At 45.1% G+C, this 24,898-nt stretch overlaps 1 protein-coding gene across 3 annotated transcripts in view; it reads right to left on the bottom strand.

Annotated features, from left to right (window-relative positions):
* Positions 1-24,898, bottom strand: part of nlgn3a (neuroligin 3a) — a 198,791-nt gene that overhangs the window by 5,695 nt on the left and 168,198 nt on the right. For all 3 annotated transcript variants that reach the window (XM_072662980.1, XM_072662981.1, XM_072662982.1), the window contains one exon: positions 6,673-7,462. In XM_072662980.1, the coding sequence (XP_072519081.1) occupies positions 6,673-7,462 (790 nt within the window). The remainder of the gene's footprint in view (positions 1-6,672; positions 7,463-24,898) is intronic.

Below are 24,898 nucleotides of genomic sequence, written 5' to 3'. Positions count from 1 at the left end.
TACATAAGGCCTCACCTTATTAACAGAGAAAAGTAGCTTAAAAAGGCAGAAATTTTGGCCACCCTGGGTTCATCAGGGTTTATTTGAGTGTTCATTTAGAGTGAAGAATGCAAGCTTTGCATAAAAAAGATCATTAACAACAATAATGTCCTTGTTGCTTGTTGCTAATAAAAAAATTGCTGCATAAAAATCAGCCAGTGGACAATGTGGCTGTAAAGAAATCAGCCATCAAAACTAATGATCAGTGCATCCATAATGGACACAGTACATGTTAAAACTGGAGTGTCTTCATGAACTGTCCCTCTTTTGTCTACTGGGCTTATACAAGGCCTGATGCATCTCCATCAGCTCTCCATGAGAAAAGAAGAACGGGGCAGAAGCTTTTAGAGTAAATACATATGAATAAATCAGCATGCTTAGATGCGCTTCAGGAAGCAACTTGTTTGGGATAAAACAACAGAGGCACAGGCCCTCCGCTAATTGCTTTGGGGGAGCGGCGCAGTGTGCATTAACAGTCAGTGCGCTGATAGAAAGTGGACCGTATTAATCAAGACACTATAAAGTCTGGTGTGGTGGTGGTGGTGGTGGGGGGACCTCAAGCAGAGGAGCCTGATGGACACAGTAACACCTTCTTGCCTTCAGGGGTCAGTGTTTCCCCATCCACACTGGCGTGAATGTGGAGCCTGGGTGCAAGGTGGCCCTCAAGTCCCATGACATGGCTCTATTGATTTAGCAACTGTATTAACATATGGCAATCTAGAACCACCGCAGGTCTCCTTGCGGTCATGTAGCCAGAGTATCAGTGGAGTGGACTTGTACAAGGAGAACTATGAGAGGGGTTGAAGTGCCACAGCATGGCTCTCCTCACATCCTTCATGATCACGTTAGGGAGTTTAATCAACAGAATCTTTGAGCCGGCCAAACTAAGCATCCGGTCAGCTTAGAAAAACGACTAAGCTGCTGTGTTGTGGGGACCTGTTCACTCCCACACGCACACAAGACAAAGAAGTGAGGCAAAAAGCCCCCTAAACTCAGGCCGAAGAAAACAACACGTGCTTCTCTTTGGTTCCTTTCTTTCTTGCTGTCCATTTTATTTTTTTTTGCGTTTTCAGGTCAGCGCTTCTGGGAGTAGAGAGGCAAATAGGGCCTGCTGAACTGAAATCCCCCGGAGAGGCAGGATGTCAGCAGTGCAGCCCGTAAATAACCCGTTTTATTAGGCTAGTAATGATCCCCGATGAATATTGGCAGCGGGGCTATGATGACTTTGTAGCCGAATATCCGTAATTAAGTTTCAAAGGAGCAGGCGGCTGAGGTAAGGTCATATTGATCCTCCGTCGCGCAACAACATGCCAAAGAGCGGGACATCAATGAGGCTGCGGCGCCGGAGACTTTATGAATTCTTGAAGCAGAGTCTGCGCGCCTGAGCCATAGTCACTGAACCCGGGGCAATCTCGGTTAATAGAAGAGTCTGCCGTCTCAATACACCCCTGCACATTCTTGCCCATAACGATCAGTCCGGGAGATTGCATGATGGAACAGGCCGATGCGCACACAGAGATGCGAGACTGGCAATACGGGGTCAGTGGTGACGTCCTTGTCGTGACAGTGGCTTGGGGAGAGCTCCTGGAGATCTGCAGTGCTATGTAGAGCCTGGGAGGTTTTGTGTGTGTGTGTGTGTTTTTTATTTTATCAAATGTGTGGGCTTTGCTGTGTGAATCTCGCTTTAGGTGTAGGGTTGAAGATTCGTTGCAGGTGAAGATGAATAATTCAGAGTCACTCCATCGAATCGATGCGGCATCTCGGGCTAATTTGATTTGCGGCATTAGGAAACAGCGTGCACGCCTTATCTAATTATGTGCACGCACATGCCAGGTAATTGCAGCAGCGTCGATAATACAGCGCTCATATTTTTTTGTTCCCACGGTAGTGACTTGAGCTCTAGCTGGAAGCAAGCCTCTTGGCTCCCAGCTCGTCCCTCGTCCTCAGACCGTAGAGGAATGGGGAGTGTATGAGGCTACTGAGTATACATGCGCATGTGTGTGTGTGAGTGTAAGTGCGAGTGAGAGCGAGGAGCTGCATTAGCTGATAGCATCCTGTCAGACCTCCCACTTAAGCTGGATCGGAGTCAGCTCTGAGGGCCGTAGCACAGGAGATTATTCCACTCATAAATGCGGCTCTTTTAATGGCATTCGAGATTTCCTCGGATTCTTCACTATGGCCACGGCTTGGGTCTCCGCTGTTCGCCAACAGTTACCCCAGGGGACCTCGGTCGAACCTGAGGCACATTGTTACGTGCAGAATTACGCGGGTCTCGGTGGACAGACAACTCATCCTGTGTGACAAGGCAAGCAGAGGGCTTGCCATGATACTTTAACTGTGTGGGGGGGTGGGTGGTGGTGGTGGGGGAGGGTGTGTGTAAAATGACTCATCTAACAGTCTGGTATGCTCAGAATGATGGACTGCAGGATTCTAATCGTGTACAGGGCACATTAGAAATTATGACTTAATGGCTGAAAAGTTCTCCCGGCTGTCTCGAACGCCAGCACCAGTTCACCAGATCAAAAGCATGCGAAATTGTGCGGGATACAAGAGTCAAATACAATTAGATGTGGCCCCATTGTGCATTCATCCTGCCTTACTTTACAGCGCTTGAATGATCATGGAGCCAAGTATCTTCAGATCTGAAAAGACACATTCAGAAGACCCAGAGGCATCGCACGAGAATCCCTTCCACTGCAAAGTGCTTGAATGCATTGGCCAGGTTTTGTCACATGGCTGCGCACCAATGTGGTGACACTGATGTTGACTTGAGCTGGTATAATGCTCTCTAGAAGCAGCACATGGCTCGTACAGAAGTGCCTACAGGTATTTTTCATGAAGCATGTACTGTTCCCTACAAACTGTACAGGAAAGGAGATCTTCGGAGCTTCAGTAAAACAGTTTCCGAAGGTCTAAACACAGCTGCCTTTGCTTTTGAACGAAACAGCACTGAAACAAGTTTCTCTGTTTTCACAAGGTCAGATAAGACATGTAACACGACACACTGTGTGACTTTGAGAAAAAAAAAACTTTTGAAAGATCTTTGTGGCTGATGGAGCAAACATTTACACTCTGCTGTCACAAAAGAAAGTCCTTGCCGTTGCCAAGCTCACAGAATCACATCTTTCTCGCTTGAAAGGAATGTCACCATGACTTCCAGATGCCTGAATGCTTTTGTGTCAATGGAAATAGTGTGTCACAGTGGGAATGACAACACTACAGTATTCCGTTTGTAGGACTTGAGCTCTGATACGTTCTCCTCCAGCAGCTTTTAGCTTCTTACAGTCCTCCAAAATCTTTCAAAGTAAGTGGAAAATTCCTGTGTCTGGACATATTTCCCAGATCTATCCCCTTAGCTGCTGCTTGTAGCTGATCTATTTACTGGAACGCAGAGCCAAAATGAGGGATGAGGGAGACTGCCAGAGGACAGCTGCTGGATCTTGTTTGCTCTTCATTATGGCCTCTATTGACTGGTCAGATTAGGTGAGTGACGGCTACCGTGTATCTTCACGCCCGCCCGGCCCTCAGCAGCCCCCATGCAGAGCTGATCCCTCTGCCGTCTCTCTTTAATCTCATTGCATTCCACCTGATCAATGGCGTACGAGGTCATTAACAAGCCATGCCACGCCATGCCACTTCCTTAGTTCCTCTGAAGGTAATTAGCATATTGGCGCCAACTCTCCAGTCAATTGCTGGTATCCCCATGGGTAGTGAAACCATACAAACCATACATAACTATAGACCCTTTTAATGTGCAGTGGAACTGGCAGTGGCCTCAGGTGAGACAAAAGCCAGTACATGAGGGATGTAATTAGCTCCAATCCTGGGAAAGAACAGGTTGGCCTTGTGTAATGGGGTCAGCTGACGTTTGAGTGCGTTCGGCTCTTTGTTGGAGTGCAATGGCTTGGGAAAAAAGCCTCATTAATATGCAGCAGCGAGCTGTCTCAGGCTTTTACCAGTTTTTACCAGCCCTGTTTCTTTTCGGACCCACAAACCAGCAGTAAACCTTAGCTTACGTCATGTGAAAGAAAGGATCCTGGGATAGGGGTTGGAGGGGTGGGTGGTTAAACAGAGGAAGAGAATGTGTGTTGCCACATTAAAGGAAGGTATTGGTAATCGAATTGCCAGCAAAGCAAAAGTAAGATAATCCCATTTTATGAGATTATTGAAATCAATAAATAACTGCGCAATGCTGGAGTCAAATCGATGAAAGATTAAGGTCAAGCTGCATGCAAAGAGTGCAGTTAAATCTCATTTAAATTGCTGATAATTTCGATTAAACCAAAGGGAGAAGGAAATCATATTAACTCCACACATAAGCAGAGAAGTTCGGTCTTATTCGAGTTTGTAAAAGATGGTCAGATCTCTTTTCAAACAGTGTTATTTGGATTCACCTCAGCAAGGCTCTGTGCTCTGAAAAAAGCACTAGATCCGAAGAAACATGAGTAGGGATCGAGAGAAAAGAGACAGACAAAAGGAAAAGAAAGCTGAGCACCACAGTGTTTCGCTTACCAACTACCCTGGCTCAGCACAGCATGGGTAGTGTTTGACTGCAGGCAAAAGAAAGGGAACGAGCGATGGCATAAAAGAATATTGAGGAAACAGCCGGATGCCAAAAGAGTGATAACACTAGCAGCTCTATAGGAACACAAGAGAGCGGAGGTTTTCATCTCAAGGCTAAATGTGTGGTTGGCTGAAGGGGGAGAAAAAAAAGGCCAAGATGTAACTGTTCGAGAAAACGTGTCCTAGCCCTGCATGGATGAATTACAAGTAGATGAAAAAAAAGGCTGCTGCCCATTTGCCTCCATTATAGAAATCCATCATGTATATAAATTGAACATATTTCTTTCTCGTACCAAGGGTCCATAAAGATAAGAGTCTAGCATCTGGTGGGTCTATCTGTTACTTTGCCAGCGCTAGCCGTCTGTCAAACATTGGAATCTATTGCCGCAAATGGGAATTTTCATGCTCTTTTGCCACTGCAATGACTCAAGAAACATGGATGCTTGTAAGGAGCATGAAGCAGAAAGTGGAATTTAGCTTTGGGAAATGATACATGCTGTTGACATGCTCTGGTACAGTGTCGACATAATGTAGTACACGTATCCGATTTAGAGAGATGGCAGGAAGTGCGATCTGGGTCATCTCATTACGAAACAGCTGCGGAGTCTCACGGCTCTGCTGATGGCGACAGTCTTGAGGTATGGGCATCCATGTGTGGGGCGAGAAAGGAGGGGGAAAAATACCAAATATGGCCGCCCCTAAAGAATCACGTTGTAAAGCAGGGCCTGGTCAGGAGGAGCAGGCAAAGTTGAGATGGAGGTCATGATGAGATGAGTTTGTTTCTATACTAAGATGGGGATTTACCCTGCACTCCTCCCCCCACGCCTCTACAGTGGTAGGGTCATTCCCCACAGCTGTGCTAAATTACCCTTTGAACAGCTCTCGGGCTTCTCCATTATCCTGGCATCTAATCCTCGGTGCTCTGCGAGCGCGGCCGCCCGCCGCTAGGCCACATATAATCCCCTTGCCCACAATAATGCCACTGTAGTGGGATGACTCTGTGGCCCAGCGCAATCAAAAGCTGCCGCCCCTCAGCACGTGCTGCCAGGGCCACCAGGTACGGAGTCAACCAGGAATATTCGCGCTGATTTGTAAGGCCATTGGATTAGTTCGGTTTTTAGAGGAATGGGCTGTTTTTGTTGTATGGGCAAGTATAGAACCATACCAAGTGGCTAATAGGATAGGAAGGTCAAAAGTTCAAGGTTGAATTGTCCCTGAAGTTACAGAGGATTATTTTCACTGGACAAATGAAATGGTATTTGTCCCCGAAAAAAACACTATGTCCTCACCACACTATGTGAAAATATGCTGCTCAAGATGCTCCCCGCATGGACAGCATCGGAAATTAACACACAAAACGTGAAGTGCCCTCAAGCTCTCTGACTTTGCCCAGACAGATGTTTGTCTGAAGGGTTTTTCTGAGTCATTTGCAAATATTTTGGCAAGCCGGCAGAAAGTCAAGCTCTAATACTTTAGCATTAGCATTTCTATTCCTTATTTTCACTGCGCTTTTTTGTGGGCTCTCAGCACTTGGAGAATGATTTATAAATGTCAGGCAGTGTCATTTTGTTGTGAATGGCAAAACAGCAGAATTTACACAAGCAGAGGCATGCCCAATCAATTTTTCGTTAGTAACAGTGGTCGTCAAATTAGATTTGTGTTGTTAGCCCTGATTACAACCTCTCCTCATACAAATCCATAAGGCTTTGTGCTCTGGGCAAAATTGAGCTGAGGAAGTGGGGGGAAAAACAGAGGGGAAAAAAGTCAAGTCAGCTGGGGAGCTAGTGATCGACTGTGGAGAGGTGCAATGATCAATACTGCCAGAATGTGATACGCTTCCCTGATAACTTTCTCTTTTCGCTCCTTGTCCCGTTCATGCTCTACACATTTTCACACACTGATGGAGGCTATATTCTCAGATGTGCAGCAAACACGTGCGGGCCTGGTCACTGATTAATGTTCTCTGCCCCTGAATTGCTGTTCCCCCTACCAGTAAACTACAATGGATGACCACATTCTCACAAATCGAGTGTTTGGCTATGTTGCCATTTCATAAATGCTGGCACTCACCCTGTTTTGGCGAAGTTAGTCCAGTAGGTCATGACCACAGCGCTAAGCATAATGTCGTTCTTGGAGAAGTTGCAGGGGAACAGGTCGGTGGGGCCGATCATAGGAATGCCGAAGACATAGGGCACTTCGTCTCCGTGGGCAGCGTCAGACCAGGCAGGCTTCATCAGACTCTGGCAGTGGTGGTAGAAGGCATAAAAGTAGGTGGGCGAGCCATACCGGGCATGCAGGTCTGCTGTTACCACTGAGGGCTCCACCCACTGGTGATCAGTGAAGAGTGCCACCAAGGTCTTGCGCCGCGTCTCAGGGTTGTCCCGGTCTGCCCAATCCGTGTACATGAACTTGATGGTCTCCCGCAAGGTATCCTTGCCCTCCGGGTAACCGTACAGGCTGTCCACGAAGTCAGAGACAGAGAAATCGAAGTCGTTGCCCGAGACGCCATCCTCAGAGTCCACCACGTTCTCCACGAAGCGCAGGCCCTCTCCCTGGTTGACCCCTAGCATGATGTCGTAGTTAAGGAACTCGCCCTGCTCCATCAAGATTTCAGGGTCATCCGGGATCACATCGCCATCGATGACTGGGCCGAACGCCACATGGTAGCGTGCCGGCTGGATATCCTGCTCCACCAGCTCACGGGCGTTCTTCTTTCGTAGACAATGCACCATGTCCATGGTGTCCAGGACGTTACAGCCTACCTTCTCGGCCAACAGCCGTGTGTACTTCACTGGCTGGTAGTTGACAGCCCAGCTGGACAGAGCTGAACCACTCTGGATGATGGCACGATGGAACAGGCCTGCCAAGAGGGAGGGAAAAAAACAGCTTAGACAAAACTGCAAAGATTGCTTTCTGACAAGGTGTTAAACTGCTAATTCCACAGTGAATGACTAATCACACTGAACGAGTGAACGTCTGCGCGACTGACCATGAAGACAAAATTTTCGTGCATTAAACAAACAATTCGCCTGCCTTTTTTTTTATATTCGGGCCTCAAGCTTGAATAATCCTTCGGGCCCATGCTGCATGCTTATAGAAAGTGGAGAATGATTAAGCATAATCATTTAATAAACCCAAAGCCAGATGGCCACCTTTAGCACTGCCTGCATTCATATGAGAGGCAATATTTCCTTATCCACTCATAACCATAATTCTTGCTAACGTCTGTACGCCTACATGTGTTGATGTATGTCTGATGACGCATGCACGTGAACTGAGCGCCACACGTGCTTCATATGAAGATTTCGGCGAGGACGTGTGGCTTCATAGTTTGCGAACATCACTTGAATCCTCTGATCACTGGCTAAGTGGCTGTGATCCGTATTTAACATCTTCCACCAGAGCAAGCACGCCCACTCCCTCCGGCCGAGCCTTCCTACAACAAAGAGGCCCCAGCTCCATGCGTAGGTACAGAACAGCGTGGTGGTCCGCACATGCCCGCAGCAAGTACCGATTCGGCTGTTCTGACAAAGGGTCAGGCCTCCCTCCCACTTTAACGGCCACTCAGCACTACTACCAACCACTCCTGCACGGCGATACGCTCTGCGGCAAATGGAACAAGAGCCAGCTCATGCAATACTACAGAGAGGCTATAAATACACAGGTGAACCGGTATATGTGCAATAATGCTACTGTACAATGGCTATAGCCTCACGTGCTCGAAGACCCAGCAGAGCCCAGGCTCTGATATGTAGGGTTCTTTTGCTGCAGCGTTGTACTGGGAATCTTTTTTTCTTTGCTCAGTTTAGTCTCTTAAAGGCTTTCTGGCTAAAGCTCCTCAGGGCATTCTCCCATCTGATTGCACAATTGATCAGGAGCCCCTGCACGCTACTAGCTGCCCCAGTGCACACTGAAAAAGTTTACAGACCACTTAAGCCTCCTCATTTCTACTAAGATAACTTCTTGCATGGCCGAATGGTAAAGAAAGACAGAACCAGTGCAAATATTCACAGGGCTTGCACAATGCACAGTGGTGGTTCAGGCTCTGCTATGAGGAACCCTTCCTTTTTTGTAGCTTTTTGTAACTTTGCTTTTCAGACTAGACCTTCTGTGCTAACAGGTTCTGGAAACGAGTACAATGTAAGCTCTCAGCACTGCAAGTCTGCTACTAACACTCCTGAAGGACATCGCTCTGGGGGTATGGATCAAGAATGATGCACGTGCGGGCATCTGTGCGCTATGATATTGTGTGCGCACCAGAGAAAGAGTTGCGGGGTGCTTCGCTCTTTGGAACGGCTCCATGACCAGGCAGGACAGCGGCCAGGCTCCCAGGGTGTGCTGAGCAGATGTCAAGGATATCAGCTATGCTCCTTCTCAAAGCATTAGCAGGGTGGCTGCAAGATGAAAGATGGCCACCCTGGGGCCCAGGGAGATGCAACTCTGTCCCTGCCCCTCTTCTATCTTTATATAACGGCCTAGCTTTCCTCCACTTTTGGCGCACTGCTGGGAGCTCTCTGCAACACTGGTGGTGCCATTGCTGCAGATGCAGAGCTTTGAGGAACACTAGGACTTCTGATTTGATTGCGGTACCTTGCAATCAAACTGTACACCAAAGTCTCTGCACCTGCTCTATACCTAACCAAACGCATCGTTGGTTATGTGCTCCCAAGCAAAAAGGAACAATGGTTTCTGCACTGTTGTGGCCCCTTCCATGGCTAAATGCTCTGCTTAGCCAGATGGCCAGAGGCAGTAGGAATCATGAGTATTTGACTTGCAATAACATTGGCTACATGGCACAGCCGGGGTGAGGGGGGTGTAAACATGACTAAGTATTTACTATTGTTTCCACTCCGATCTGGGCCACGCAAGCTGTCTGTGCCAGCGAATGTGCAACGGTTTTACATCCCATGCACTGATCCCTCAGCACCCAGGGCTGTTGTAGCAGAGCTATAGAGGCTGGAGGAGCGCCATACTGCCTCAGTGACTCACTGATTGATTGGAGTAATTATTTCAGGTGAGGGTCACCTCGCCAGGGTACAGCAGATGCGAATTACTTGCTGATTGAGGAACCGCTCTTGAAAATAATGCAAATGATGCTTTTAATTGTGCACACAGATCTCTTTCAACCTAGCACTCTACACTAAAGCATACTTCTCCTTTTCTTTTCTTTTTTTTTTTTTTTTTTTTTGGTAGCTGTTTGCCAAACAGCCACTTTGCTCTAAACCATCTAAAAAAGCTCCCCGTCTGCAAACAGGTTTTTACCACGTGTAATTGCATCTGTATGGTGATTGTTCGACCTGGTTTGTTATCATCTGCCATCAAATTTTGTTTGCCTCATACAAGCCACTGAAAGAGGGGACTCTATCAAACTATGCTTGACACGGGTGCCGGGTGCCTAAACCACACGCCTATCCATCAGTGAGCGGCTTTGCTGGCAGATTGAGGTCATGGTGAATTATGACAGGAGCTGGGAGGTAATCACTCATTTGGCCCAGCTAAAATGCTGCTGCTTTTCCTGGGCTTTGTCGACCTCGACCGCCTGCCCCCTCTCAAGACGCTAGTTAAATGGTTGCATAGCAGATGCTCTGATTGGTTGAAGGCAGTGGATAATTCACTGCAGGTATAAACCGGTGACCTTGTGCCACGGGGAGCACACCACAGCACAGACCCTGAGCGAAGGGTGCGCTGATTACAACAACACACCCCCCCACATAATTATTAACTACGTCTCTTAGGGAAGGGTCATGGAAAATTCGACATCATTCATGGACAGATTATATCGACATTAGACCAGCGAGTGAGAAAGTGTTTTGATGTTGGTTATGGTCATGCAGTGTGATCTACTTACAACAGATTAAACTGATTTACTTTGCTATATATTTGTGGCAAAGGCAGGGATGGTATAGTGTGATATTTGAAAAAAAAAAACATGATGAATGGACCTTAAAATGAGATAAATGCAGCATCACATGACAGATTACACCAAGTGATTACTTATTCAAGAACAAATAGGCCAAATGTGTCAAAAATGAAATACACCCTTGCTGCTTCCCTACGAATTTAGAAGGTAGTAGTAGAAGCCAGGTGCTGCTAATTAAATGGCCTTCATTAACTGATCATCAGCAAGTGTAACCACCTCTATACAAGTAGACATTCTGGCAGTTTGCAAGTCTGGAGCATTTCGATTATTATTATTCACAAGTGGAAAACAGTCAAGACAGTCTTTCCAGGAGTGGACATCCCAGCAAATTCACCTCAAGGTCAGATCGTGCAATGCTCAGAGAAACTGCAAAACATCCATGAGCTCCACAGGTCCCAGTTAGCATGTTAAATGTTCAAGTTCATGACAGTCCAATCAGAAAACGACTGATCGAGTACGACTTTTCTGGAAGCTTGGCCAGAAGAAAGCATCTTCTATCTAAAAACAGCATGGCTCAGGTTTGCAGAGTTGCATGTGATCAAAACACAACACAGAACCAAAGTTGGCATACACAGCATATCAGCATCTAATACCGACTGTCAAACACGGTGGTGGAGTGGTGATGATTTGGGCTTGGTTTGCAGCCACAGGACCTCCGCACCTGACAGTTACTGAGTCGACTATGAACTCATCTGTATACCAAAGTCAAATGTGAGGCTATCTATCCAACAGCCAAGGCCTGGCCTGAATTGGGTAATGCAACAGGACAATGGTCCCTAGCGCAGCAGCAAAACTACAACATAATGGCTGAAAAATAATAGAATCAGTGTGTTGCAGTGGCCCAGTCCATGTCCAGACCTCAACCTAATTGTTGTGGCAGAACCTTAGAGAGCTGTGCACAAATGTCAATAAAAAGGAACTTACTTCAAGTTTTTACACATGACTTTCCATTTGGGCTTTACTTGCTAAATAATGACAGTGTGGAATCTGTTGTTGTTGTTGTGATACATATGAAAATGGAAAAACTCTGGTTTGGTAAATCAGTGCTGGATGATGTTAAAGCAGGAGATCTGGTGATATAATTGAACAAATCTATGCGCTGGCTAAGGGCTTTCAGGAGAAATCTGGAACCAAGCCAAACTCATAAGCTCTCAAATACTGTCTTCCAAATGAAAAATCCTTCTTATCCTTTACTGTATTTATGTTTATTTGTATATGTTTTATGTAATATGATGCTGGTGCATGTTTATTACTGAGATAAATCATTGTAAATAATGTGCTTAGGTGCCTAAAAGCTCTTCACAGTACTGTAAACACTGTACACAGTACTGATTCTCACTAATTGATCTAATGTATAAAGGAAATATAATAAAAAACAATGTAAACAAGGAAATGATGCACAGAGCTAACATCCTACCAGCCTTACAGAGCACTTTGCTACATGCATAATAGTTTGACACCATTAGATGCCGTTTACAGACCCTCTATAATGCTGGTCAAGCATGCAGTTGACCAGAGCTCTGTCTTCAAATCAGCAATGTGCTCCAGAAACCTTGATGTACTTGATCGCCATCATAATAACATATCATCATGCTGCCCTCCCCTAAAAAAAATTAATTCACACATGACTACACAAGTGCAGCTCCATGGAAATGAATTAAGTAGCCTTAAAAAAAGGAAAAAGAAAAAAAAAAGGAAAAACGCAGCAGTCTGACAGTGAACTGGCAGAGCTGGAGCAGAGCTGTCACTCTCAGAGCTCCAGGAGCTCCCAGCTTCATAAGCTTTCCTCTGCTCTCCACTGGCTGCTTCACACACTCACACACTCGTGCGAGTCTCTCTGCTGATTATGGCTTTTTAACCCGGCTGCGCTCCGGGCTTATTCTCTCGAGCCATCTCCTCAGCATGACCGCAAAATCCCTCAAGTCTCGCTGGCTGCCATGTAGCACAGGGATCTCGTGGTGGGACCGTGTCTCGTTGTGCCCAGCATGTCATTACCTTTTCCCTTTTTTTCTCTCGTCTTCATGCCACTCCGACTCTACTCTTCCCTCAGCCCTCTTTTCATCTTTCCACCCTGAAGTCTTCTGTAAGGCCGTGTACCTAAAACGACCCCCCCCCTCGCCCCTTGTGCAGTGGTGTCACTTCCTGTTGCCTATGAGACCACGTGAGAGAGTGATGCGCGAGCAGCCCATCCGACCAGAGCTAATACTGCTCTGTCTCTGCTCGTTCCTGTGACTCAGATCTTGCTGTCTCCATAGCTACGACATATACAGCGACAACTCACGCTAGGTGCTGTCTAGCAGCTAACCGCCGGGGTGTTGTGTTCATCCCCCCCCCCCCTCAGATAGCAGCAGAGAGGATCTTATTATGCAGCAAATTGTCTCCCGGTCTGGGCACGGATCTCAGAAACACCACAGCGTCCTTGCTTCCCTCACAATATCAAGACAACATAGATTAGTGCACAAGACAGCTCTGAATCGATTCCTTTTGCAATCACAAGGGCAAATAGCATTGCACCCCCAGCATCGTCCCCGATTCCCTCCACCCCCCATGACAGTTATGGAATATCACACTTTAGTTGAGTTCTCTTCCAGATGCAGTCAGCCTGTGAATGAGCTCAGGGATTATGTAGAGTTGATGCTGTTCCGCTCGGTTAACGTGCTGAATCACAAACAACGGAACATGACATCGGATGTCTCAACTGGGATTCACATGTCTAAATGGACGTTGCTTGCCACCCAATACTGCATCTGCTGTTACTGTGTCTGCTGTTCGTGCACTAGTTACCTGTGATGAGGCAAGTGCAAAGTGATTTAATGGTGAAGACACACAAAAAAGAAAACGGAAGGTAAAGGTGTACACTAGTTACAGGTATTCACACGAGATATCACCGCAAGGCTCTTCATCCTTACCAGCGTACTCACTCTCTCTCACTATAACCCAAACACCAGGTGGCTAGTAGGTGTGTGTCAAATGAACACACAGGACGAGTATGACCCCCGTCAGAGAGAGTCTCCCCCACTCAACACACCTGCTGAGCATTTAGGTACTAAGCCCTGCCCCAGGCTAAACCAATACCTCCTCAGAGTGATGACGTCCCTCAATACAATAAAACATACTACACACACACATACACATACACACACACACACACACACACACACACACACACACATCCACTCACATAGCACTATGTTAGTCCTGAGATTCCCTGTAAGTGATCACTCATTTCAATACATGTATTGACTCTTGATTTTCAGGACACCAGGACCCCCTCCCTCCCTGAAGGTGGATCCGGCCAACAAGGATAAGGTGAGTACATATAACCTGTTTACAATAATAATACCTTTAACATATGTTCCTGCACATAGATTTGTTCACACTGGTGATGGGCTACCATGCCTCATCACATTACCTATAAACAATTCAAGACTGCATGAATTGCATGGGCTTACTTTGCTCGTTTCAGTTATAAATAAATCAACAGACTGCACTTTAGGAGTGGCAGCATGTGTACTATAGTAATTACAAAAGTCTTCTCTATGTGTGACTACATGCATAGCTGAAGTTATGTAGCAAGAGGTCAAGCAATCAAATGACTTAAAAAAAAAAACAAGACAAGAGATCACTGCTGTTCCGGTACAGGCTAGTTATTACTAGGGATGTCGTGATGTGATCCAGTGGGTCAGGACAGAAGCCTATCCAGGCTTATTTTAATTGACTGAGTAATGGCTATTGATTGAGTAGCGATCCTTTGTTTTTACCACTGTGCCGCTGTCATAAAGGCACTGTAAGTGGAAACTATTCACACGTGTTTTTAGAAAGTAACAAAGTATAAATGTCTGCAATATGACCTAAATATGTGGTACCTAAATGTTACAAATAATTACTCATACTAAGGCCTAAAAGGCCTTTAGTACAGAAACTATCTGCTCTATAATGCTCTATAATGCCAAATTCTTTTATATGCGATTATTAGCGCTAAGCTAACAGTAACACATTTAAACATTTTTTTTAAACACAAACATCTAAAGGTTGTGAAAAACATTCTATATTTGATTTCAAGCTTGTAAAAAACATTAACATACACTACATGTGCAAATGTTTGTGGACACCCCTTCTAATAAATGCATTCAGCTACTTTAAGTTGCACCCATTGCTGATACAGATGTTCAAATGCACACATGCAGCTTGTATCGTCCCTGTAGAGAAGTACTGCCAGTAGAGTAGGACTCTCTGGAGCAAAAAAACATGAACCTATTGGCACCATGCCTAATGCCAGCCGTGGCTAGAGGGGAATAAAGCCCCCTGGCATTGAGCTGTGGAGCAGTGGAGCTGTGCTCCATCCAGTACTTTTGGGATGAGCTGGGGAGTCACTACTGCATCTCACTGAATGCTATCAAATCCTCACCGCAATGCTCTCAAGTCTAGTAAAAAAGCCTTTCCTGGACAGTAGAAACAGTAACTCGTATAGTGTATATTTTAACTTACTGATCATTTCAGTCAACGTAAATAGCTGTAATTGCTGTTTTCTAAATATTTGACTGTATCCTGGTTAAGCATCCACTTGCATGTATAGTCGGTAACATATATAGGACTTCCAGGAGGCCCAGAGTGACCTGATCCTACCTATTGCAGATCAACATGTGATTAGTCTTGGAGTCCTCTGTCAGTTCCTAATGATGTTGATGGTTAATGCATTTAGTCCTTCAGATCTACCAGTGAAGTCCTGACCAATGAAAAAGGCTACCAAACAACACTTAGAAATGATACCAGACCAGACCTGTAATACTGCAGTTTAAAAATAAGTAGGTTAAAATGTATGTATTTTCCAATTTCCAGACATCATTAGGCCTTCTCTGAAGTCCTAGAAGGCCCCGAGGGTTCCCCACTGCTTCTATGCATGCATTGTTCAAAAACCGCTGAAGAAATCAAGTGTGAAAATGAAACCAGTTACAGCAGACTTGAGCTGCTTTGCATCCCAAAATTAAAAACCTTTCAAGCCTATGTGATTCATGTATGCTTGCATGTAATCCTGCCTGTCATCATGCTATTTATGTAATGTTTTTTTCTCCGCAACTGTAACTGAATACGTTCCCTTTTGTTGAGCAGCCTATTTACGCATTGCAGTGCCTGTATTCTGTCACTAAACAACTGTAAGTGTAACATACAGGGAAAATCAACACCTCCCCATTATATGGTCCAGGAACCGTCGATTACTCTACAATGGAAGATTAGATTTGCACTGCTACTAAATCTCAATTCAGCCAAACCGAACACTATACACTGTATGTGAAAAAGCCCCTGCCGTCTTTACCTAAAATAGACTTCAGTACTAATGGTTTTCTGTGTTTAAGGGCCATTTGGAGAATCTGCATGCTGCTTAGGCTGTCCTGCAGCATCTGTGACAGAAAGCGAGAGTTGTCTGCACGAGGCAGCCCAGCGAGAGGGGAAAAGTGGAGCAGCAGCCCTGGGCCAAAGAGCGAGCGAGTGAGTGAGTTAGAGAAAGAGAGAGAGAGAGAGAGAGAGAGAGAGAGAGAGAGAGAGCTCTGTCCAGATAAGGCCTTATTCACCAAGGAGAGATGGGGGAGGCTAAGAGTGACCCGATCGACAGCAACAAGGCCGCTGGATCAATGCTGCTCTCGGATGGGTCGAGCACAATATCTTCCGCTAATCACCACATGACGCCCGGCAGTCGATAGTACACACTCTAGAAGTGCCCGTCAGCCGCTCTGACCACACCGCTGTTCCAGCCTTGTCTTCCAGTGTGTCTCCTTCTCATTCCTTCATGCTCGGCTTCTCGTTCTCCTTTTTCATATAGGCTTTATTACAGCAACTTCATCATCTCAAAATATTTAGAAGATACATATCAATAAAGGACATATCAAGAAGAGGCATTACAGATGAACTGGCAGTCAAAACAGGCAGAAAACATATAATTAACAGAAAATGACACAGAACCCTCAACAGCCAAGTCTGATATCAGAGGTTTCAGTGTTTAGTGAGTTCAGTCTTTACCTTTATTACAGCTTCTGTTCTTTCTGGTTTCCTGCAAGGAGATTTTATTCCACATTTCCAAAGTTCAGTCTTAGAAGTTGGAGCATTATCTGCTTCTCAGCAAACACATTCGGTGATGTTGAGGTCTGGACGCAACACTAAGATGGTGAGGCCATTGTTCTTGGAACACCAGCAGCTTAAGACAGCCTGTCAGTTTCCTTTGCTCAGTTCCTTTCTCTTAATCAGCTGCATCTTTTTAGTGGATGTGGAGCTGGATTTTCACATTTCTTTCAAAGAGGGAAACTTGAAGTATTGTTTATCCGATGGACAGCAATGTCGAAAGTACAGGAAAGTCACATCTGTTCTTGAGTTCTTATATAAGTATAAGTATAAGTAAGTTTCCCTGATCTGAAATTCCAGATATTGTTGAAAATCACAATATTGGTTTCATCTCAATCACTCAGGACTTTAATTGTATTTCATAGCAGTTTGGATTTTAACTTAAGTTGAAATATAAATAGATGGCGTCTCCTTTTACCAGTGGTATTTTATACTTAAGCAATAATACACAAGCAGGAGTGCTATAACAGAATCTTTCGTGATATCTTGCATTATAGCCTAACCCTGAGTAAATTATTGTGCTTATACCACAGTTTCGTAATTGCTGTTTAGTGTTAGATTTTATGATTAAGAAAACAGAAAACTGTCTGTTTGTTTAAGAACAAATAGTTCCGTTCTGTCAGTCACCCCGCTTCTAAAACACCATCAGACTGGCCCTCCGGTCATAATTTCACAATCATCAGGGTTACAAGCAATGGCCAAATGACCAGTGGTCACTTTTATAATTATAATGTTGCTGCTCAGTTATGGCTGGTGTTTCTGTCTCGTAAGTGCTATTGTCATTGCTGGGTTACATGTGTATGTGGAGGGGTAAGAGGATCAGTCAGAGTGCCGTTATTGTGCGATACTGGCACTGCTAGGACATCTCTCAGCCAATCAAGTCAAGTCAAGTCAAGTGGGTTTATTGTCATTTCAACTACATACAGAGTACACAGTGAAATGAAACAACGTTCCTCCAGGACCATGGTGCAACATAGACAGTGCATACAAGAATCACATTGTGGGATCGGAACTAACTGTGGTATAGTTTCACTCAATTTTTAGAAAGCATGTTTTTTTTGTTAAGTGAAAGCAGGGCTGCATGCACCCCAATATTTACATGAAGCTTCCTTTCCTGAGGGCTGCTTTACCTGATTTTGCATGTTCTTACAGCAAAATACTATTCTGCTCTGCCACTGTTTAGTGAAGTCTTGAGCTACAGATCAGGCAGAAGAAAGGAAAGCTGGCAGGAAAGGAAGCTTCACATAAGTGATTGAGTGAGTTTCACTGTGTCATTTAGGAGATTAAACTATATGAGCGTTTTCACTATAAAGGTTAGTTACCTGTTCATTTAGCTTGAGCTGCTTTGGAAGAGACAGTTCTAGTAATAACACAACTGATCCATCATGTTGGTTGTCATCATAGCAGCGTCAGAGACAACAGCGACTATGTCGTACGAGTGTCACTGGCTGTGGTATCAGACTGTCAGGATGAAAAGAGTCTTTCGGGTCCTTGGGTAAGACTCCTAACACACTCCTTACTGGTTGTTGCATGCAAATGTCAGCAATTTCTGTCATCTGCAAAATCCTGTTTGGTGTGTGAGATATCATCAGCAATGCACATTCACATCCTCAGCCAAAAGTCTCACAGCTTAACCAATCCGGCTGTTTGGCCCTGCTGTAGTATCTTTTAGATGTTTCATGTTTCAGAATTTAGCCTCTCTTTCTCCCTGTCTCTTTCCACCTCCATTTCTCCTCTCTGCTTGTCCTCATGGTGCACCCGTCCTTCCCTTTCTCACCCCCACCCCCCCACCCTCTCTTTCTCTGTGTATTCCACCCCGCCCTTCCTCCCTCACTGAATCATGCTGTCTTTTTTTTTACTTCCATTTATGATGTCCTGTCTTTCTCGCTGCTTGATGCCCTCCTTTATTTCCTTCGCTCCCCTTCCCTCCCCTTCCTACTCTCTCTTCTGTCTAGGGGATGTCCCAGTGCCCTCTCTGCATACAGAAGCCCCCCACAGAATGCATCTGAGTGTACGGAAGCGTCCTTTTCCTCTGCACTACGATGATGAGAATAATAAAAACAACAATAACAATAATCTCAACAACAGCAACAACAACAACAACATCAACACAGAGACAGTCATGCACAACAACTCTGTACATGAACACAAGATGCCAGTGAGCTGTGACTCTTGCCAATTCATAGATGGAAGGAATAATGAGTTATTATTGGGTTATCACTGTTTATCTCAATGTCTTGTCTGCGTAAGCCTCTCTGCTAATCTCATTAGATTCAACACCCGTTAAAGTGTTTTTCTGATTCCTCGCCTGCATATTGCAGCCAAATGGGTTCACTCCAGTGTGTCGAGTATAAACGATTCCCTCGGTTTGCATTACGTTAAGGAGCGAGAGAGAGAGCGAGCGAGCGAGAGAGAAAGAGGGAGGGAGAGTGTGCAAGGGAGAGGGAAGATATTTCGAGGGCAATAAAAAACAACCTACCACTGAGCGAGGCTGAAGCCAAGGGTACACACTAGACAGCCATGTCTATCCTCTATTTTTGGACAAGCCAACCAAAGCCTCAAAATAGCCCCACCATGGGCATGTTCGGCAACAAGGCTCACAGAGGAGGAGCGCGTAAGTGGCAACGAGGTTGCGCTCGGGAAAGCGTGAATCAAAATTGGAATCTGACTTGCACAAAGAGAAGCGGGCGAATTTACAGTCGAACACGATATGTGCGGCAGTTCGACCATGAAACGTGGACGGATGGACGGACGCTTCTATTCTCAGCCCGAGCTCTGACACGGACGGTCAAGGCACAGTGTAGCCCATAGGAGCTTTTGTAGAGCCGGCGGTCCACATTTAGAAGCTGACCCACACCCTGAAGTGGGGATGATTCAGAATGTTCGAGTGTTTGAACAGTCATTAGAGTTACAAGACGCTGAATGGTAATTCAACTCAATCGGGTTTGCAGCACTTTTGCTTACCCAGGGTATGATAGCAGCAGCAATTTTTGAAATCCCACTTTAATATGGATGTGGGAATGATTTTGTTTGATGTTTATTTGATCTAAAGAGGGAAGCATAGAAATTTTAGAAAGTTCTAAGCATAAAGAAATGCTCTATGTTATGAAGCTCTGGTGAAGGCAGGTGCCTGTGAGGCTGAACGCCTTTCCCGACAGCCTCACAAGCACCTGACATGTCAGTTTAACCTGGAGCTTCAGAAACTGAGTTTGTCTTCCACAAAGTGGTAAGAGATGATGCGTGAACGCTTGGGTGGATGTTTTAAACTTAGCATCTTCAGCCATGTACGGAGGTCGTCTTCTTTGGAAGGTGGCGGCGCCCTGTTGTGTTGGGAAGCGAGGCCAAGAAATGTTAAAGCGCACTTCCGCCAATGCATTTCACAAGTGGGCAGTTTTGAGAGCAGCGGTCAGCTAGTTCACTAACATGTTAGCTAGTTAGCTAATGGGCTTACATGATTTCATACGACTGTGCAGCCGCGGGGACAATTCACTGCATGGGGGACCCACGAATGGTAAACACTATCTATAGAGACAGCTTGTCTCCACGATTACTTCATACTCTATATTATCATATATTTAGGATATGATAGGATATGAAATAGACCTAGTTAATTAAAGCTAAAGTCAAGTAGCTAAACAACACACATACAGACCCTCTGAATAGGGGGGAACCGCTTGCCTTTTAGTCCGTTTTTGGCAAACTGCAACAGAACCCTCTATAATGGAAGAATCACTGCTAAACTTTAACATGCAATGTAAAATGTTTGAGCAGGCTGATGCTAGCTTAGCACTAATATGCTACTAGAATCCCATAGCGGGCCTAACACAAATGAGCACTGTTGTAGAGGTGTTTTTGCCTCATTTTATAACCATGTTTCCACATTTGTGGCCTGAACTGAAAGACTAGGTGTAATAGTCACAGCTCGTCACTGGAGTACAGTTACAGTAAGATGTGGAATGTGGCTGAAATCCCTGAACAGTGAAGGACAATGGCTGTCCACTGTGGGGAAAAGACACAGGGAGAGAAACAGAGAAAGAGAGGGAGGCAGGGAGAGAAAGGGTAATAACCTCTGCCTATGTTCAACAGCTTCATGACAGTGAGAAATCAGGTCCAGTTTTGGGCAGGAAGCAGCCTGTTAGCTGATCTATCGGTCACTTGGTGGAAAGGCCCCATATAGTTTAAGAGCAATCAAATACTACGTTTTTTAAGACTGCAGCCTCTTTAAAGATTTCTGTCTCGTTAGGATTTAGAGATGTAGCCCACACCATGCAGAAGAAATACACAAGATAACACACACACACACACACACACGGCCATAGATTAAATGGCAATCATATCTGCAGGCAGGCCGACTCCTACTCTTGCACTATAAGATGCAGAGAGAAATACCTTTGGGCCATTGCTGTGATATTCTCTCTCTCTCTCTCTTCCACACATACTCTCCTCATTAGGCACCAAACGCACTGCATGCAGCGCACAGAGCACTGCCGCTCCTTCACAGCTCCGAATAGCTGTGCTACAACACATTATTCCAGGAAAGAAGAAGGAGCAAGCAGACAGCAGTAACAGCCAAAGCTCAAAATAACTGTCGGAACATCATGCGAAATATGTCAAAATCATCTCTGGACCGCCACCCTATAAATAAAAAATAAAACCCAATCTTCTTTTATGTGCATTTTTACAACGGAGTGCCCAATATTGACTTTTACAGCATTGTTTGAGCAGGCATTAACAGGTAAATATTTGACCATGTCAGGCAAATAGCTTTTTCCTTGCAAGGCCCCGTGACAATGGCTTGTCGGTCACGGGGGCGCGGGATGGCTCCGACCGAGGCCACTTAGCAGGCCCTGGCCAGTGCGATAACGAGCCCTGCAGGAGAACAACATGCGCATTGCTCTTGCTAATTCAAACAGACATGCTATGTAAACAGTGGCCCAAAATAGGAGCCTGCTGCTGCCTTCGTTCATTGGAACGCATTAAAGATTGAAAGTGAGCCACGCAGGCAGAGACAACGACGCCATCACTAATGCTAACGCTCACATCTATTCCCCACTGCATGTCGGCGGAATCGTGTTGCGTGAGGCGGCTGAGCTCCACGCTGAGAGTGTGCGATTGCGGCGGTGGTGGGGGGGTTGGGGGATTGTGCGAGTGAGACAAGCTGTCATATGGTAAACGTCAGCACTCTATACCTCCGTGGCAACGTATCACACTTCCTCTTGGCTAGTCAGTCATTCAGCCATGTGCCGCACTGTGGGCGCTGGGAAGAAGAAAAAAAAAGAGCCACTCGAGCTCTAATTCAGTGGGTCAGATACGTCATATCGATGTCCTAATTACACATGTCAAAACAATGCACAGCCATAATCCCTCCCCCTCACCACCTCTCCACCTCTGTCTTTAATAATTACACCGCAACAGATTCAGATTTGTAGCTTCATTGTACGTCATTATTGCTGCCAACATCTGATAAATACTGTGAAGTGTCAGCCATAATTGCTTTTTAAATTATACGTTAGCAGAACGAGCTACATGCTGCAAGAGTGGGTCAACGAGCGGACCAATCAGTGTGCCAAGAGCGCTAAAATTCCGCCCGGTGGATTTGCACAACAAAACTGGAATCTGCCGGAAGTGTGCGTCTTTGGGAGTGGAAAGACGTGCTGCATTAAAATTCCTCACAGACAGTCACGCCGTTCTAGGACAGGCGTCACAGTCCAAGGCATGTGTGCGTGAAATAATAATACTAAAAAAAAAGAAAAAAGCTGAATGCCAAAGCCGATCTTGCTCCTTCACACACACACACACACACACTTATATATATATATATATATACAGACACGCAGGCCTTTTCACGTCTCGAAATGAGTCACAATATAGCAGCAGATTCAGGGCCATGTAAACTTCTTTTTTTTCCACTCATTCCTTGCTCACTATAAGCTGCTGAAAACAGTTCTATTTATTCCCACATACAGGAGAACTGCTTGACATGATGCTGGAGCTAAACAAGGCCGGAGAGTCGGCGATGCAGCAGTGAGTGGGAAATAGAAGGCATTTCAATTACACACGTCTCACGTCATATCTTAAGTAATCCCAAATAAAGCCATATGTAGTCTCTTCGCGTGGCATATGGCACATGGAAACAGCGCCATGGACCAACCTGAAAGGCCCTGCAGAAACACTGACCCCCTGACTTGAGGCACGTGAGTCCAGCAGCCAGCGGAAACTTGGCCTCCTTTGCCATATGAAAAAGACGCAGCAATCTGGCGCAGGTAAGGAAATGAGGATGAACTCCTTAAAGAAACAGCTTTGAGATTTTTCATGTAGGAAAGTGTCTAAATTGAAAGTGTCTAAATGTCTAAAGTTGCTTTTGGCCATATTTTCCTTTTCCTGATGTCAAATCATATCAAACCCAGTGAGAAAGCCAAATGTGACAGTGGCAAGGTGAAATCCCGCAAAGATGGTGGAAAAAACCTTGGGAGGAAGGATAAATCACAAGTGGACCTATCCTTCTCTGGTCAAAAGTACTGATAAATTACTAATAAATGGTGAAAAGGCACCTCAACACCACATAAGTTGGTTGTTATGCTCAAGTGTACTGATATGATCATAGATATGCTGAACAGTGATGACAGTGGGAATAATGATAGTGTATGTATAGTGTGCGTATAATGTGCGTACAGTATATGTATAGTAAAAAACATGTCTCTCCAAAACAGCAACTTCACAGGAGAAGGAAAAAATCTTATCTTTCAATGGAAGTCAATGTATTAAGATTTTATATCATTTCTATTGGTTCGTTCATCCAGAATTATTCACACAGTCTACAGGGCAGCTACAGGGTTAAAAAATGTCAAAAACAAAAAACAAGCGATGTATTCTGTATCTAGGTTTTACTACCATTAGGGACTATGCACCTATGCAAGTTTTTCACTTACATTTACAGCTATATATTGTGACGTGACAATAAACTTAATTTGATGAATAATAAATAGCAATTAGGAGATTAATAGTTTGTCTATTTATCATTTGTGAATGTCAAAGTCAAAGTCATCTTTATTTGTATAGCGCTTTTTACAACTGTTGTTGTCACAAAGTAGCTTTACATAATTAGTAAAAGACAGAAAAAAAAGAAATAACATAAGTGTCATGGCTAGTTAGGCCAGACACCGAGAGATGAACACTCGCAGAGATGGGTCCAATGCAAGTACTTTTAATAACAATACAAAAGGCAAACCAAAGCAAAAAATGCTGCAACTAATGAGCATAAACAGGAAAACAACGTAAACTTGACAAACAAGAGGGCGAACACAAAAGCACACCTGAGACCTAGGGGCTCCAGGAGCTGAGCTGGGTGAATCGGGCCGGGAAACGGGGAGAATCTAAACAAAATCTACAGGCAGTGCCTGGGGAGATAAAGGGGGAAACTAAGGACACGTGCAAACCGTGCAGAGACTTCTCAAAAGGAGAGAAGAGAGCTGGAGAACCAGCCGCTGAACCATAAACAGCTAGGCTGACCAAACCTGACAACGCAGCGTGGAAGAGGGTTACCTAGCTGGAGCTAGAGTCATCGGTAAAACCAGGGAGCGAGCGAAAGCACCTTGCTAAATCCGAAGATAGCCGGATGGTCCGCTTGAGGACGTGAACAAAGAACCGAAGCTGCCCTAAACACATATGCTCCTTAAGTACCCCCAGTCACAGGTGAAACACATTAAGTAAACAAGATATGATAAACTCAGCAAAATAGGAACACACTTGAAACCTAATGAACTGAACCAAACCATGAACATGAACCAAGACACTGAACCGAATCACTGAATTAATACCAGAACGGAAACACAACAAAAGTCCTTATGTGAGCCTGTGGGCGGCGGCTCCGAATCACCCCGGGGGAGGGCGCGATACTGAGGGGCTGACAATAAGAAGACATGAAAATCCAAGATCCCAAGTGAGCAAGCCAACAGCGACAGTGGCAAGGAAAAACTCCCTCAGAGCTGAAGGAAGAGACCTTGGGTGGAACCAAGACTAATAAGAGGGACCCATGCTCCTCTGGTCAGAACTGTTTATAAATTATTGATAATTTGTACAGCAATCGGGCGCATATTTATTAAAAGTTTACTCTTTAAAGTAACTTTGCACCATTAAAGTACCTTTTGTCGTTGTAAGTGTTTTTTAATACAGAGTTGAGCATATAAGTAACAGACTTTACCCAGAATTCATTATAAGAATCTCCCTCAAAGTGACTGTAACAAACTCTGCACTGGCTGTGAC

This window comes from Salminus brasiliensis, chromosome 19 (assembly GCF_030463535.1).
Source record: "Salminus brasiliensis chromosome 19, fSalBra1.hap2, whole genome shotgun sequence".
Taxonomy (NCBI): Eukaryota; Metazoa; Chordata; class Actinopteri; order Characiformes; family Bryconidae; genus Salminus; species Salminus brasiliensis.
This window is presented reverse-complemented; position numbering and strand designations above follow the sequence as displayed.